The sequence below is a fragment of the Chroicocephalus ridibundus genome, chromosome 6, assembly GCF_963924245.1.
Source record: "Chroicocephalus ridibundus chromosome 6, bChrRid1.1, whole genome shotgun sequence".
NCBI classification, from domain to species: Eukaryota; Metazoa; Chordata; class Aves; order Charadriiformes; family Laridae; genus Chroicocephalus; species Chroicocephalus ridibundus.
The window spans coordinates 10,425,364-10,443,407 of NC_086289.1; the positions used below are offsets into that span (position 1 = coordinate 10,425,364).

The 18,044-nt window shown below is 45.7% G+C and overlaps 1 protein-coding gene across 14 annotated transcripts in view; it reads right to left on the bottom strand.

The window, feature by feature from the left end:
- Positions 1 to 18,044, bottom strand: part of TCF7L2 (transcription factor 7 like 2) — a 182,376-nt gene that overhangs the window by 105,141 nt on the left and 59,191 nt on the right. For all 14 annotated transcript variants that reach the window (XM_063338153.1, XM_063338156.1, XM_063338154.1 and 11 more), the window contains one exon: positions 12,736 to 12,837. In XM_063338153.1, coding sequence (XP_063194223.1) covers positions 12,736 to 12,837 — 102 coding nt within the window. The remainder of the gene's footprint in view (positions 1 to 12,735; positions 12,838 to 18,044) is intronic.

The following is an 18,044-nucleotide window of genomic DNA, read 5'->3' on the forward strand; positions in this document are numbered from 1 at the left end:
ACGCACGCACGCTACTCGGAGTCAGTCTCACGTAGGACCTAAGCAGAAGCCCGCCTGGATCAAGACCTGCAAACTCAAGGCAAGGAAGATCACAACTTACACAGTTGTGACTTGCAGTCACTCGTGATTTGGTTTGAATCTTAGTCCCCATAACTTCTGCAGGATCCTTTTATAGGTAGATGAAAGGGCTGTTAAAAAAGTTTTTAGCTCCTCACTGCAATTCCTATGGGCACAGCCGGCATGGGCTGGAGAACAGCTACGTGCCCCAAGTCCTCCTTCTCCAGGGTGGCAGGGCTGTCAGCCTGAGCAACAGCCCGAACTCCATCCCAGAGCGCAGCTTCATCTTCCCCTGCTTTCAGACATCAACACCAATATATTTGGTTATGAAAACATCCACCAAAAGCCAAACATACGCCACCACCACCTTTCACTTCGGGTCAAAGTTTCAAAACTGCATTTTCATTTAATTGCTCACAGGTTTATTTTTGTGGGTTGTATTTTTTTGTGTGTGTGTGTTGTGTTTTGTTTTTTTTTTAAAGCAACTTTAAAAGAAAAGGACTTACAAATAAATAAATAAATAAATTGCTGCTTCCAACTGCAGTCAGGTTTAGCTAAGACGCTCACAAAGGTTATACTTCAAAGTGCTTTTTGTGCAGATCTTGAAATGCCTTCCCATGCCCGGATGCATTCGGCCAGCAGACACCGAAACGAGTAGCAATACTTTTAAAGCCCATTGAAATGCATCCATCCACCCTCTCTTCATAAAAGGAAGCCTTACTTAACAGGCATTTATTATTGCTGAACTAGGGTTGAAAGTTCAGTGTCCTTATAGACCAAAATTATCAAGATTTCTGAGTTTGCAGCCCACGTTTAAGTCCTAATGAGCTATTGTACCACACTCACTGCTATTAACTCTTTGATGTCAGGAACCCATGTTCTCTTTTAAACGTCTCACAGATGTCTGAGGAAAAAGCGCAAAGCTCACCTGTGCTGAAGGACAGGTGAGCAACTGGATTTTTTTTGGCCTTTAGTCTCTTCCAGCAAAATACGCAAAGACAATTACAGCATTAAATAAGCATGTCAAAGACAGAGTAGCCTACCAGTTCGGACTGTGAACTTGGAGTCAGGGGAGCTGTACATTGCTCCCGGCTTTGCCGTGATCTGATATGCAGAACACATTACCCTTCTGGGAAGGGGACATGAGCGTATGGTGGCCATCACACCACCAAACCGCACCTTGCGCTTCACAGACCCCAGCTCTCCTGGACCCGAGCTCTTTGTGGCAGGGACAACAACCCGCTTTTCTGAGAGTAGCTTGGCCTACTAGAGCCTCTTAAACACAGGTGACAATAAAGTGAAAACAAAATTATCTTTAATTTGCACCAAGCGCTTTGACCTGCTCGTTGGCGCAATCACAGCAGTGAAACACAGTGTCCGCAGGGAGAGAGATGTCACCACCAGGCTTGGATGGTGCTTGGGAAGGGAAGGATCCCTAATTTTCCAACCTCAGACTAAGGCACCTGATCCCAACCACAAGCGAACGGGAACAGGATGATGCTTTAATGCACGAGCCATGAGCCCGGCTTGGTACCCAGGCGAGGAGCCTGGGCGAGTCAGCCAGAAAGCGAACACGGTGCCAGCTCTTTAGCCGTTCTCCTCTCCCATCACTGCTGGGGCTGCTCCCCTACATTTTCTCACCATTTACTCATCCCGCAGATTCCTCAGCGCAGCGATCTGAGGCGGCCACACCATCGCCTACGCAGGAATGGAGCTTAACAGTCCATCTATGGTGGGAGCAGACGCTCCCTCGATGTGCTCCAGGCATGACAAGCAGAACAAGTTACTGCAGGGCGAGCTTCACCAGGGTCTTACAGCACCTCTGTAACTGCCCGGCCACAGGCTCAGCTCTGGACACAGACACGAGCAAACTTCACCTTCAGTCCAAACGGCATCTGCTACCTCACGTTTACCCCTCAGGCAGCAAGTGTGGAGCAACCAGCACACCTCCGATTCACACCAGAGCTTATCCCAAGGTAACCTGTTCTGGCCATCAGAGCAGGTTACTTCATGTCCAGTAAATGACTTCCCTCCCAAAAGCCCGGCATGCCTGAAAAGCATCGAGATGCAGAGTCAACGTGGAGCAGCTACCTCTTTAGCAATTCAAACCCTTGCTTGCTTCATATTAATTAACCATGTAGACATGTCCAACATGCAGCAACAGAAGTTCTGCCGCCAGGGAAAAAACTCTGTGCACTGCAACCATTTGGGGTTTTCTAATGATAGTGCTTCCACGCAGCTGCTTGGCAGGGAAAGCGTTCACGGCTGTAAATGCACACTAGGAAAGTCTGCAGGCTTTCAGGTCCCTTCACTCTGCTCTCCTCCATAAAATATCGTTTCCTTATTACAGGGCAGCCACATCCCCGCAACGTGCTACACTGACATCGCAGAGCTCTGCAGGCATACAATGGGGCAAAATTGTGTTGTTTTGCCTTTCCTCTCCAACACTATCCTTCAAGCCAGGGGAGGAGACCACAGATTTCATGCATTTCCCAGTGGGCAGGATGAGCAACAAGAGACCAAAACCCTCCTTCAGGGTGTCTCCCTTCTCCTATAGCCTTGGGAAGAAATAGGTCAGCACGAGGACAAGCTCCAGGGGAGAAGAGCTCAGGACACGCTATTCCTTCTCTCCCTCCCTTTCCTTTCTTAGTATTTGCTAGCTGGGGCACAGGCAGAAGCCACAACCAGCGCTCAGCAAGGGGCTTTATTTCATATAAATGCTCAATTCCAGCACCCCAACTCAGGAAAAAGTGTCACTATACAAGACAATACTTCGAGCACACACTTAAATTTTGTCCTGAACACAGATGGACATCAGCTCACGTTTAATGATTTCTTGAATCAAGGCCTAAAAAGTAAAAAGGAAGGGGAAGGGGAAGCTAGTTTCCACAGTAATAGTAGTCGAGAAGTCTTTGAGTCTTGCCAACAGGAAAAATGCGTGTTAGGGAACCCTTCGCCTCTCCTAGGAAACTAGCACAGACCCACCTCTTTCTGCAGGCTAGCACCGCAAGGCCCAAGGACACCATTAGATCCTTCATTTGCACAATAAGAAGGTAGAGGGATAGGGTTGAAAAAACAAAACAAAACAAAACCTACAAACAAACAACAAACCAAACAAAACAAAAAAAAAACCCCACACACACTTCCACACTTCCCTCCCTCCCGCCAAAGAAAGAAAAAAAAAAAAAAAAAAAGAAAACCAAACTCAAAATCAAAAGTTTTGTTACTTCTGAATTCCATCAGGGAGGCTAGTCAGAAAGCACCCTTCCTCTTGTATACACACACACACAAGGGTTCAAACCACGCACGCCCAGGACCCTCTACCAGCCTATCCCTCATGTACATACTATTGCGACACAGGCGAGCCTGGCTGCAGAGCGGCTGCTTGCCGGCGTCAGGAAGGACTGGTCCAGCTCCCCCAAACTTCCTAATTCCAAGAGATGAGACCTAAGTTAGATCTGACACAAGCACTCACGGATATGCAGGGTCTTAACACCACCAAAAGTAATCTTCCTCCAAGGTCTGATACATGTTTGGATTTTAGGTTTAGATTTCAAAAACTACTTCTGTTTCTTTTTTGTTTTGTTTTGTTATTCCTGTGGGGCTGCAGGGTTGGGGTGGTTGGTTTTTTTTGCTCTAAAATGCAGATGTGGAAATCATCAGTTTCTCAAAATCACCTTGGGAAAACTTAACATCTTTCTGGCCACACTGGTAAAAACAGAGAAGCAAGTCATGTTTCCCCATCTCGGGAAAGTGCAAAATGATTTTGCTCCCCAGTATCTGTCAGGTACAAGCAAAGCTTCAAGGCCAGGTCCCCTGCAACCAGCCTGCTACAGATTCAAAGCAACATCTGTTTGACAAAAAATTCTAGATTCTTTTTGTGTAATCAGGCACAGAACGTTGCCTGGGGAGAGATTAGGGGTGGGAGACAGGTTTATGAAGGCATTGCTCCTTGTTATTTGCAACATCCCTTCCTCTCCCAAGGCTTCCCAAAACGGGTCTGTCCCTTGCCAAATAGGTCTGCATAGGACAGAGGAGAAAGCATCCTTCCTTCTCTTTCTGCACGGGCTTACTAGGCAGCTCCAGGTTCTTCCACAGGAGAGAGTACAGATGCGTATACAGTCCAGAAAGTGAAGTATCCCATGAATAATAGAATCCCAAACCGCATGAACTGGTGAGAAGAGCAATAATCCTGGGCTTGAGCAACTTGGCAAAGAAATGGTCCTGAGCCCAGCAATGCCAGCTTCCTTCCTTTCTTTTTAATGATAAAGACGTGCTGTTTTCTTTACTACAGCACCTGGACACAGTACACAGACCTTGTTTAGACAGAAAATAGGAGGTTCCTATTCAAGTGGGCTCGTCTGCACGGGGAAGTTTTTGTGCAAGGGCTCAAGTGTGAATTGAAAAATGCAGAATAACTATTTCGAATTATCTCTCCGTGTGGACACTGTTATTCAGCACTAAGAGTTTCTTTGTGAGATTTAGCTTAATCCGTTTCCAAAGCGGATTAAGCTAAACCACACAAAGGACCTCTTACTGCTGAATAAGAGTGGCCGCATGGAGAGATAATGAGGAATAGTTATTCTGAGACAGCTACTTCAACTGCATATTTGGGCTTTTCCACTCTGCGTCAACAAGCCCAGAGTCGCACTGGAAAGCAAAGACTGCGGTTCTAGAAATTTGGGCAACAACAGTGCCGGGGCCGTATCGTACCCATTAAATCTTCGGCTCTGCACACGATGGCTGCTCCTGCTCCAGTCGGCATGGGCCCTGGCTCCAAACCAGGCTGCATTATTCAATACCTACTTCTCCAAGCTCCAGATTGAATCCAGCCACAAACTTCAGCTGCAGACAGGGAGAAGGACCTGCGGCGATCGGCCCTGCCAAGCCGGCCACCCTGGGCACACGTCGTCTTTGATCTGACAGGCTCACCCATCTGGCTCTCCGGCGTCACCCGGCGCTGCTGCGGCTCTTCGCCCGCTGCCAAGGCCAAGCTGCTGCTGCTGCATCCTCCCGCACGCCCCGGGGAGGGACCGTCTGTGCTCTACCTGTTCCTCTCAGCACAACCGCCCTTGCGCAGGAGAGCTGACAGCTTCCCCATATTTAATTTTAGGCCCACGCAAGTCCCTAGAAGTTAATTTAACATGCATGCTCCAGCATTAACAGACTGCCATGTGACTGAATCCAAAACACAGCTTGGGCTCCTCGGTGCTAAAACAGTCCTAAACCATCTTCCCAGTGCAGGTTTCTACCTTGAAAGGCTGCTCTCTGCAGTTTTACAGTATCCCAAACTAGCTGGGCAGAACAGGACAGAACTTAAGGCACTTGTATTCGTGTCACATTTGGGACATAGTGGGCATTTTATAAATAAAAGATACAAGAGGGAAGCCTGCAGCAGATGTGCTTCCAGCCACACTGAAGGCAGCATAGTTACGTATTTTTTGAGGATCTCTGATGAGCAAGCTTTCATCTTGCCTCCTCCTCACCCAGAGAGTTCTGATACTCAGATATGTCGGAGAGAGAGATACCAGATACATTTTGGTGTGCCACAACAAACCAAAAATGCCAAATCTCAGGGCTCCTGCTCCAGAGCAAGAGCTGCAGCATGGCCCCTCCAGGAAATCAAAGCCAAGGCTGGTTCACCATTACATCCTGGGCTATAAACCTGCTGCTTCAGGACAACCTGCCGAGCCGTCTCCGGTAACGTCAGAGAAGCCTGGCCCTGCCTGGGGAGCACTGCAGCCATCTCAAGGCAAGCCGCCCCAGCACCCATGAATCAGAGCCCTCCCAGGCACCAAGGACCAGGTTCTCCCAAAGTCCAGCCGGGTAGTTCACAAGAAACGGATGCTCAACAGATTGCTCAACCCCTGCTCAGCTCCCTTCTCTTGCAGCAACGCTTAGGGTTGCTAATTCTTGCGATTTTATAGCCAGTCTAGCAATACTTGGTATTTTTCTTGAAGTGTGGTAGCGTTGAAGTCAAGTGTTTAGGGAAGAACCTCAGCCTCCACTTACAGCACACAGCAAGCTCCTGAACTGCTGTAGAGAAGAGTTTGAGAATGAGCGGAGTATACCCTGCAGGCTCAGGAACCAGAGAACAAATAAAGAGGATACAAAATGTATTATTTAAGAAACAGAAAACAAACAAAAACATCACCAAAAAAAAAAAAAACCCACCAATCCTCACGATCTTTTGAGGCCTGACTCATGATGCTAGAACAATTGGGGCTGGCAGTCCTATACATTTTACAGCATTTATTCACAGCTGAAATATCCCAACATCCAAATACTTCAGAATTCTTGGAGCTACTCACAGATCTCCTGACTACAACCAAGCGTGACAATCCATCACAGCTGCCAATCCAGCCCCAAGGTGTCTTCTGAAGGTGCTTTAGTGCTGATTGATGTTTGCAGAGGCATTAAATTCCTGCTCACTTCACAGTAAGAGCTACAAGCCTGCACATTTCCCCAGTCTCCACGATAAAGCAGAGGGGTTACCTCCAGCACCTAAATAAGGTCTGTACAGGCCGGACGTTGTGCCACAGAGTAAATACAACGGCATGAAGCAGTCTCCTGAAGTCTGAATTATTTGACAAGCATATCAAATTACCAAGTGAATTACTTTTGAGGAGTCCACACTTCTGTGCTCTACACAAACCAAGCACTAGGCTTCTCATTCATACTTAGTGGGTACTGAATACAATGTGTGTGTTTTATAGGAATCCGTCCAAAATAATTTTATTGGGCTGCTAGTAGATGAATTCTATACTTAGCCCTAAACATTCAGGTTTGAACACAGATTTTTTTTATTTATTTTTTTTTTAAACACAACCCTTCCCGACGAAAAATCAAAAGGAATTAGTGGTAAAAGACTTAGCCACAAAATTCTCAGCAAGTTTAATTTGTTCTGTGGCTTAATTCCATGCAGCTCCGAAAATTCAGGACAAGATGTTTGCACACTTTTGGGCATGTATTAATGAAACATTTTGTTTACTTTGCAACTGCCAGAGCAATTAGCCAAATAAAGTATAGAGCATTTAAAAGGGAGAGAGTCACTGAAGGAGCTCTCCAATTAAGCCTGCACGGCTATTTCTGCAGCGTGAGTCTCGGGGATCTGTGTGTTGAGTCCATGTGCCAAGGCGTGACCTGCTGGCCGTAAGGGACTGCTCGGGTACCAGTGCAGCCCCGACACACAGCCCTCTCCTCCTCCACACCTACGTGCCCCTCTTGATACCAGGCACTGACATGAACGATGCCCAACTCCTTCCCCCCCCACCACCACCACATCCCAGCAACTCTCAGCGCATCTGCGTGCTCAGCGGATCGCCCTGCAGGTCTCCAGGGAAGAGGGTGTCCCATCATGGGCACACGCGGCCTAAAATCCAGGAACATCTCAAGAGGCTACTGCAGAGGAAGAAGAGCCTCTCTACAACAAAACATTGAAGACAAACAAAGTGAGAGCTTTAAAAGCCCTCTTGGGGCACTGAGACTGGAAGTTGCAAGATTATGCTCCCAGATGGCTCCGTACATACAGGACCGCACATAGGTCGATGCACCCCATTTCTGGACTGTTTGAAGGGTGGATTTTAAAATCTAGCTAAGATAAACCTCAAGATTACTTGTAGGTATTTGCCTTTTCTCTCAAAGCACGTAAAGTGCAAACCACACAAGACTGAAAGAAATTAGGGACCAGGCAGAGCAGACTGCGCAGCTCCAACCCTAACGTCTCTGGGAAACAACCCCTGATCCCTCCAAACTGCCCAGCGGTCCCCGACACTCGCTGTTCCAGGCGTGTTGAAGAGTGAGAACAGAGAGTACATTTCAGATGGTTTTGCCTTCAGTGTTCCATGTCATATTATGTTTTGAGAACACTTTTTTTTACCTCCATAAGCAAAAAAAAAAAAAAAAAAAAAAATTAGATACACTACTGCACAGTGATTCTTTGTTCTTGGGGATTCAGTCTAGTTTATGTCTGTGTTCATTACATATTAGAAAACCCAGGCCAAATAGTACTAGAAGTCCTCCCCCAAGGTAACATTTACATTTACTTCAAAAGGCCTGCCCTACAAAAGAAAATGCAGGAATTTTTTAAACCTTTAACTGTTCTGTAAGAAATCTACTGTACCAAACTGCCTCCATTTTGGGTTCAGAAAGTTTTTGCCCGGTACAAAGGAAGCTAAAAAGCAAGTCTTTGTACAGCTGAGACAGCAGGAGGCAGGATCCCAAGAACTGGTCTTTCACCCATACTCCTGCCCAAAACAGGGCATGGCTGAGTCAGACTATTTACTTTGCAGAGAACAGGGAAGAACAGCACTGGTTTTCTCCTTAAGGTTGTAGGAATGCATGCACAGATAAAAAAAGGTTTTAAAGGAGCTTGCTTTCTGCAGTGAGCAGGTTTTGGAGATCCTTGCGCAGACATACCACGCTCATTTTCACTTGCCTGTCCACACCACAACAGAAAGCGTTCACCTGAGAATCCCACTCCTCGGGCACCCAGATCTCACCCTTAACACCACACTGGCAGCACACGTGTGGAGCTCAGCAGGGGCACGTTGAACGTGGGATTTCAGGACAACTATCACCCTGCCGGTTTAGAGGAGCATGCAAGGCACCCAGCTTTACACCCAAAAAACTTTCTGCTAACAAAGTCTTAATGCCTTAAATGAAATCAAAGGTCAGAAAAAAGAGGGGAAATAACCATAAAAACCCTTTTAAAAAAATATCCCAGCCTCATAATAGTACTATCCACAGGCTGAATTCAAAATTTTGACCTAGCAAGCTTAATAGCGTACTATTAAAACAATTTTTTCCCCAGTTTTCTTTCACCTTTGGACACAGATAAGCAGCATGACTGTGCCAGAGCAAGATGCAAGAGTCTTACAAGACGAGTGAAGCACCTAAATGCAAATAAATGCAATGGTCTTAAATGGAGCCTCATGCTGTACCTTCCTCAAGACATGCTGAACATAATTTCAGTTTAATATTCTGTTTCTCATTATGGGCCTTGGAGACTCTCTCAAGCACCATGAAAAGCAGTATTAACCCAGCCCACAGCACTGGGGGCAATCCAGCCAAATTATTCATGCTGGTCTTTTGCTTCGATTTTTGTAGTCTTAACTTAATGTTCTTAAACAAATCTGAAAGGAGGACGGCTGACAAATAGTACAGACTTTACTTAAGACATTACAGACGGCCATGTTCTGCAGCCTCGAGTCATTAAGCTAAAAACCCGCGCTGAAGCCAAGGGGAGTTTCATCGGAGCTGGGTGTAAAGGCTGCAGCCCTGACACGGAGCTCGTAGTAGTCACAGCCAAGCAACTGAGAAGCAAGAACGTTAAAACAGAAAAAAGAAAGGAAAAAGGAAGGGAAAAAAAAAAAGGCAGGGGGGAGAGAAAAAAGAAACCCTCCCCCCAATCTCCTTTCCTCTCTTTGTAATCCACCTATAAAGATTAGTCTCAAATCCCAATTTCAGAGATAGGGGGAAGATAAGAAATTATTTACAGGTGTTAGGGTTTTCCTACAGATCTTCAGGGCAGTGCAACTGATTTCAAGATGAAAAACTGGCACGGGTACACTTGGCAGACAGACAAGATGCAGCAGTGTGGGTAGAAAACCAGTTTCTATCCCTATACATTACACATTACGCTTGCACAAAAACTTCAGCATGTCCATGAAATACCTCTCATTGTTCCATGAAAAGATCAGTTGCGTTTTCACGTGTGCAGAAATGGGTGTAAAGCCTCATGCAAGAGCAACCAGGTCCCAGGTGCTGTGGGCAGGCACAGCAGTGACAAACGGGGACACCAGAGAAACCTGACACATCCCAGGCCAACTGGCATCTGCAGCCACTTCACCTCCCCGGAATGCCATTACCCGCTCTAACTTTATTTACCAAAAATAAGACCATTTTTACTCCACAGAATGAATGTGGCCTGGGGCGGATGCCAGGGAAAAGGGTGGAAAAAGCTGCCGCTTATTTATTTTTTTTTTTAACAGAACAAGGCAAAACAGTTCACTGTTAGAAATAAACATTAAACCTTGTAGAATCACCCCCCCTCCCCAAAACCCCACTGCTCCCCCCTCCGCTCCCTCCTCCGCCTCCTCTCCCTCCAACATTGTAAGTAGCACAAAAGATCACATTACAAATGCCAGCTGTGGCTCTTTTGGAAGGTGGCCTCCATCTCAGAGGTAGTATATGTTCCTCACGGCCTAAGTGGTTGCTATGGTAAATATGCTTTTTATTGAATAGCAGAGTGAAACAGCTTTTAAAGAGACCCACAAGAACCCCATAAACGGTCAAAATACATGGCAGATCAGCCTCAGCCTCCTTGGAAACAGGTTTCCCCTTATTTTCATGATTTTTGACACGCCCCCCCCCCCTTTTTTTTTGGTGTATTTGTGTTGTCCACTCGCCTCCACCTTGTCTGCACCCAGGTGGAGGGGCTGGAGAGGGCTGGGGAGCTGGGACCCTGGCCAGTCCCCGGCGCAATGAGCTGCTTTGGCTTTTGAAGGCAAGCGCCTGCTCTCCTAAGGCTTCGAGGACAGGGGATGCTCAGCACTGGGACGTGCAGGTGATCCCCAGTGAAGCCACCCCCAAACTCAGCCTGTCCTCCCAGGCTGCAGCCAAACCAGGCAGGAGAAACCTCCTGCTCCCCGGCCATCACCTCCTGCAAGCCCAACACTGCTCCACCATGCCAGCCCCAGAACACTCCCATCCCTCATGTCGGTCCTCCAGCACAGCATTAAAAAAAAAAAAAAAAAAAAAAAAAAGAGAGAGAGAGAGAGAGAATTAAAATAAGGAAGTTACTTTGGTTCATTTCATAGAATCATAGAATGGTTTAGGTTGGAAGGCACCTTAAAGATCACCTAGTTCCAAACCTCCTGCCCTGGGCAGGGACACCTCCCACCAGACCAGGCTGCTCAAAGCCCCGTCCAGCCTGGCCCTGAACACCTCCAGGGATGGGGCAGCCACAGCTTCTCTGGGCAACCCGTGCCAGTGTCTCACCTCACAGTGAAAATTTTCTTCCCGATATCTAATCTAAATCTACCCTCTTCCAGTTTGAAGTCATAACCCCTTGTCCTGTCACTACATACCCTTGTCAAAAGTCTCTCTCCAGCTTTCTTGTGGGCCTCCTTTCTTGTGGGCCCCATTTCTTACTCAGATGACAGTAGGTTTTGATGGCTGTAGATTTCTAAATAACCAGCCAAACATCTTTTCTCTGATCTCTTCCTCCAGTGATGGCCCACGTGGACAAGAAGGAAAAGCAAAGTCATTCTCGAGAAGTGAATCAACCAGTGCCAGATATTGACTAAGCAAATACCAGTCCTGTGCCAATTGCTCTCTGCTGCACTGAGGGATGGTTTAGAAGCTGTGGACTCTAAAAGGTAGGAAACCTTTTTTCTTTTTAAAGAAAGAACTAAAGACACTCATAGCAAAGGGCTGACACTCCTCAAGTTAGTTAAGAGAGACAACATCGGAAAAATAAGCTCCTCAGAAATGGTTAGTATGATTTTAGATTTCTAATAAAACAAATGTCTATCTTGGATGACCTACCAGCTACGTCAGCTTTAGACCATATAGCAAAAGATAAAGAACAAGCAACACTTCTTTTCCTGGGATTCACCTTGTCATCCATTGGTTATAAAAAAAGTTATTAAAAAAAAAAAACATCATGTAAAACTTGATGATAAAGTACTTCGGAAGAAATATTCTAAACCAATCCGTGTCATCTTCTCCAGAGGTAAATTTACCAGATGAGAGCTCAGAGCTAAGATGCTCCTTAACCACAAACGGCGCTGACACGAGCTATGGGTGAGGATGGGCCAGCGTATACTGCCCCTCTTGCATAACACCACATAAATAAACTGTTTCCTTTTAGACCTCTACGGATACTATTTTAGAAAATAAAATAAACCCCCAAACCCCCTCATGCAAATTCGTATTGAACATTTCAAAATCAACATTGTTTTCACAATAGAAGCAAGAAAATCTAACCAAGATCTGAAAAGTTAACTGATAAGTTCATTAAAAAAAAAAGCTATTTTTTAGCAACGCTACTTATTATAAACAGAGTTTTATACTTTGCAGATAAGTACTAAACATTTGGTAACACTTTTCATGCTAAACGAAAAGTCATCACAACACAAAGGGAGATGTGCTCTTGTTGAGCTTGGCTCTGTTGAGCCTTCACCCAGGTAAAGCGCTGACCAACGCTCACAAACTTTCATTCAAAATTTTGCAATAACAAAAGATTTTTTTTTTTTACGGTAAAGGCCATAGAATAGCCTTCATTTTTTATTTCTTTAATGCTTCCCAAAAGTGTCTCTTCATTCTCTTCAGTTCAACATTCAGTCAGATGTGTAAACTGGTCTGATCAGACTTCACCGCCACTAAGTAATTCTGCAGTACGTAATTTTAGAGCATTTTCAACTCTCTGCTCTCCTACGAGGCACAGAGCAAAGCGTCATGAATGATAATTTCATAAACGGCCCAGCAATAGCAAATGTATTCCTTCCTTTTACCATGGGCTCATTATGGTTTTTGTTTGTTTTGAAATATTTCTCTGTTGGTTTGTGTAAAAGAAAACTGATGACAACCAATGCCATTAATGTAAAACGGTCAAATGCTTTTTTTAAAAAATAAATAAAAACAAAGGAAGAACATCTTTCTGCATTTACTTACAACAATGTGTGCTGGAGATGGAGACCTAGCATCCTTGAGGGCTTGTCTACTCTGAAGGCTCCCTGCCTGAACATCAAGCAGTGGCCATTTCATCTGCAGATACTGGATGGAGGAAACAAAAATGGGAAAAGAAAAATGAGTTCAGAAAAGAAAGGCAAAAAAAATAACAAATCTTAGGTAACATGGGTAAAAAGATATAAATTAAAATTTATGCAAGGAACTGAAACAAAAATTAAGACGACTTTGCATGTTTGTGGAGACAAAATCTGTGCAGAACACTAACAATTTTATACCGTCACATTACAGTTCAGGAATAAGAAAATAAGGCAGATTGCAAAGGCAGTATTATGTTGATTTTATTAACTGTAACAAAAAATCTCAAAGAAGAGTAAAACCCACACAGAGACAAAATACCAAAACTATGGAGAGGACGGGACAAGGGAGGGGAAGGTGGATTATCAGTCTCAAGAGAGCGAAAACACGTATCGTGGGTTAAGAATATGATCTCATTATTTAACGGGTCATCTGTCAGCCTTCTTTCAACAAATGCACAATGTCAACTCCTCTGGCTTCCTGGCACTGTATGAGCCCTAAAGGCAGAGGTCTACCCCAAAAAGACCCAGCACTGCTGGGTCTTAGCATCTATTTTCTCTACTTTCCACCATTTCTGGAGGTCACCATGGACTATTTTCTTCTTGCTCATCACCACCAGGAGAGAAATCTTCTGTCGAAGAACCCTTAAGGGACTTGCACAGTGTAACTTATTCAATTACAAGGCCAAACTTAATAAGCTCTCTGGTTGATGATGTCCAAGACCAAGTAGAGCCTGGTGCACTCAGGCTCAGATGCGTTGGCCAGGCACACGGGGATAGCCACAACTTCTTTATGTCACTGCCGTCAGCAGATAGGCTGAATACACGCAGGTGGTCTCCAGCATAAGGGGGTGTTGATTCAAAAGCAAAATAAGCTTAACTACACGTCGAGGAGCAGAACGTTCCCATGGATTTAACCAGCATCAAATATCAACAGAAAATTCTGCACTCAGGCATGCGTGTCCTCTCCCTAAACTCACTGGGGCAGCCACTACACCCCAGCCAGATCACATGGCGGAGCTCAAGGCTTCCATCTACCCGGTGAAGTCTCGAGCTGGTACCCAGATTGCTGCATCAGAAGGGCTCGATTCTGAGCAAGAACAGCCCTGCGGAGAAATCAGTTAGCCCAATGAGACTTCTGTGCAGTATATCTAAATATAATTTCAGCCCAGGCTTTTCTCTCCGCGTGGTGCTGCACTGTGCCAATTAGGCATACTGGTTAATACGTGATCTCTAAAAGCCCTATATCGTGCTGGAAGAAATATGTACTGCCACATACCTTCAGCCCCCTCCTAGAACTACAAAAAGCATCTGTTGGGCCACTGCAGAAGGTCCTATTTAGCGCTAGACTCTGGTTGACCTAACAGATCTATTCCTAGAAATATCTAGAGAAATCGTTATGTTTATCTATTCCGTTTTTTTGGTTTGGTTTTTTTTTTTTTCAGAAGAGTAATCTTGAAGGAGAACCACACACAAACAACCCCCGCCACCCCAGGCGAACAACGGAAGCCGTATCTAAATCTCCACGAAGGAAGGAAGGAGATCTCGTTCCATGCTTTCAGCACATCACTATCACATTTGCTCACGTATGCAAAACATTCGCTAGCATGCAAGGCCTGTTTGCTGCAAGACCCTGGGCACAGAGGTGACCAAAAGCAGGAGTCAGCAGGAGGATGCATTACCAATTCCCATCGCTTGGAGGGCCTGAAATTTCTGAGCTACTGGAATGCAAATAAACAAACCCATACTCTGGATTTGTGCCCCATACGAGTTCCTTAAGTTCCAAGAAGTCTTGTTTTTATTCATCTTCACATTTGGGATTTGTGCAATGTGGACCAGAATGTTTCAGCACTTCTTAAAAACAAGAAATAAAACACAAACAAGCCAGAACTGGTCTACCGTAAGCGACATTTCTAACTCTCATGACTCGATTGTAAGCCTCCAGATATTTGATGGCTTGTATCAAATCCCTGCTCTTCAATATAGGTGACCACAACATAAATTTTAAAGTTGAGATGATGTTAAAGTAACTTTCTAACCCTTTGTGGTTTCCAGAAGTGCTTAAAAATGCAACCAGTTGCACAGAAAATGAACCCAAAACCTAAGCCGACTGAGAGTGTCTTAACTTGAGGGGAAATCTGATACATTTCAGATTTGCAGATGGCACTATTAAACAAGTCAACTGCTACTTTTTTAGAGTCCATCAGTTGTCTTAGTGATCGATACACCACCACATAAAGGTGCATATGAATTTGCAGAAAGGGTCCTGATGGGTCACAGGTACTACTGGCTTCCTCAGGTTTTCCAGCCAGCTAGTGAAGTATTTTTCCCTTCTTCCAAGAAAAACGTCCTCACAGGATGTGTGCCTCACAGTACACGTTTCAAAACTCCACGACCATTTTGGAGAGTGAGAAGTTACTGCTACCACAGCTAAAGCACTTACAAGAACCTGCCAGCTCAACCGATGGTGTTTCAGGAAATGGCCACTAAGGCATTACCCACCAAAATAAACCAACAGCCCTTGTTTTTCCATGACCACTCCATGGTCACGAGCAACCCTGGAATATTCGCACAACCATGACAACCCATGAAGGAGCTCAGGACAGCAGCTGTCCTAGAAGACAGACTAAGAAAGGCACGGGCTTCTTTGCGACTGCCCCAAGGGCAGACTGAGGCACCGGCACAGTGGCATGAGCCAGCTCACATCACACCCGTCCAGTCAGTAACTACTGCAGGCATTACACAGCCTTCAGGACTGACAGTTCTGTTGTTTTCTACTAGCAGTAAATTTCCTTAAAAGAAACAGAGCAAGAAGGTATGGTTGCTCCTGTTCCACCTCGATCTCAGAAGAGCCCGTACCTTTGGCGTGGGTGCTCCCACACCCAGCTGACCAGCCTAAGTGCAAGGTGAAAGTTTCTCAAGATCTTACTGCTACTTTGCTTTACTGCTTTTAAAACCCTTAGTTTGGACTCTCAGTAAAGTCTTTCTCTTACCCTGCCAAAGAGGATCCAAGAAGTCTTCCAACGCAAGGGCTAAAATGCAGCCAAAGCTGCTTCTCCTCTTGGACAAGCATGTGGAGCCCAGCAGGAATGGTCCAAACCCAGAGGGCTCAGTTTTGCACACAAGCACACACATGGACAGCTTCCATTTCCAGTGGGTAATACACCAGTGGGGGGAAAAATAAAATAAAATAAAATAAACAGCCCCCACAGAAAGCAGTGACATGCAAGGGTCAATAAAGCAACTTCCACAAGCTCTACCAAGTGGCCAGGATCCAGAGCAGCATCCTGGCCCCGCCAAGGGCAAGATGTTCTGTCCGTCAGATAAACAGAGAGGGCCAGAGCCCGCAGCCAACGCCTGCGTCAAGCTAACGAAGCCACAGCTTCAATGGTGGGACAATTGCAAAAGAAAAAATATCGAATTTGCTGGCTTCAAAATGCCAGCCCTGTTGATAAAATATGAAATATTAGCATTGTTTAAGGTGACGAGCCTGACTCAAGGCGTCCTCATCCAAGAATTGTCATGCCTGTAACACAATATTGATGTGGTGGCTTATAATTCTTACTTTACATAAAAGCTTCATTGTGTGCCAAATTCAATCTCCACAGGCTACCTGAGCCACAGATTTTTACGAGTCTACATTTCAGCGCTGCGAGTCTACAATACACATAATTTTCAATTATGTTAGGGCAGAACAGGATCACTGCCTATATAACATTACTGGTTGGAGGAAATGAGACTCAGCCCTACTGCCGAGAGAGCTAACTGGATCCAGATGGCGGGCCCAGCGCGGCAGCCGTCCGAGGGAGCGACGTCGCAGCAGCCGCCCCCTCCACAACTCTCTCTTTCACCATGGAGGGAGACGCCAAGCCATCACCGGGGCTGGGAGGACGCTTGGGCAGGAGGGGAGTCGCATCATGGCGTGGGGAGGGTGAAGGAAGAAGGGGGGGAAGAGGCATGATGGCTTTCGCAGGTTTACTACTGCTGCCCTGCGCTGCGATATTCTTCTTAAAGAAGGAGAAAAATTAAGTCCTGTTACAGCGGAGAGGTAAATCCTTTCCTTCCTCGAGCAACTAAATAGCAGGAAATCCTCTTCTCTCGGCCCTAAATGCAGATTTGAGCCAGACGGTTCCTCTGATTTGCAAGGAGTCCACAAAAATCCAAAGCTGACTTTCCCAGCCTTCTGACACTGCTTTTACATTCCTGCACTGGGGGGGCAGGGTAGGAGGGAGGGAAGTTCCCACCATCCTGCTCCTGCGAAGGCTGGACACACGCTCACTCCTCTCCTGCTTCTGTGTCTCAGTGTGGAAATTAGGACTTGCCTGTACAAACATTGAACTTTTCAACAAATTAACTCTAACAAATCTGTGCAAATTATTTCTGAGCAAGACTGTTGAAATGGGCTCTGCTGGCCGGCTTTTAACATTTTTTTAAATAATGTCATCTTGGCCTAAGTATTTTATTCCCTGTTTAACAATATGATCTGATGGGGATCATTAGCATGTGTGTGTGTGTTTTTTTTTTAAAAAAAAAAAAAAGTTTTATGGCAAGTCTCAGAGAGCTTAAGCAAAATAATTGTTAAGCTCCAGGCCTCTACACAAAAATTAAAACACGTATGGGGCGAGCGTACTTGAGAGAAACCAAAGCTTTTAAAAAGGCTGTTAAATTGTCAGCACAAGGGAAAAGGCAAATGATTTGAACAGCCCAGATTTTTTTTTCTGTAGAAGGGGAACAAAAAAAAAAAAAAAACCACCAAAAAAAACCCAAAACCCACCACTCTGCCCTCCACTCCTATGAGGATCACATCCACACCTCCCATCTGCAACCAGAAGGTCCTGCAAAGGACCCACTGAGAACAGCTCTGCATGCCCACCCCTCCAAATACCACCCAAAACAGCTGCCTTCCTGGGCACTGGTGGGGCAAACAGACATCCTCCCCAAGACTTCACAGCAGAGCTGGTCAAAGGCAGCTAGAATTCACATCCAAGACTAGAGGAGTTTGGTGGAAACTCTTACTCACAGCCAGCAGCCACCCCTTGTGCTGGGGCCGGGCTCGCAGCGGCACGGCCCCGATGGAAGGGATGGCACAGAGCTTGCAGGTGTTTCCTGCACCAGTGTCCAACCTGGACCCGCTCCCTTGTCACACTATTGTTTTCACTGCTGGAATGCCCTACAAGTGATGTCCCACAGCATATAAATACATAAACGCAATTTAAA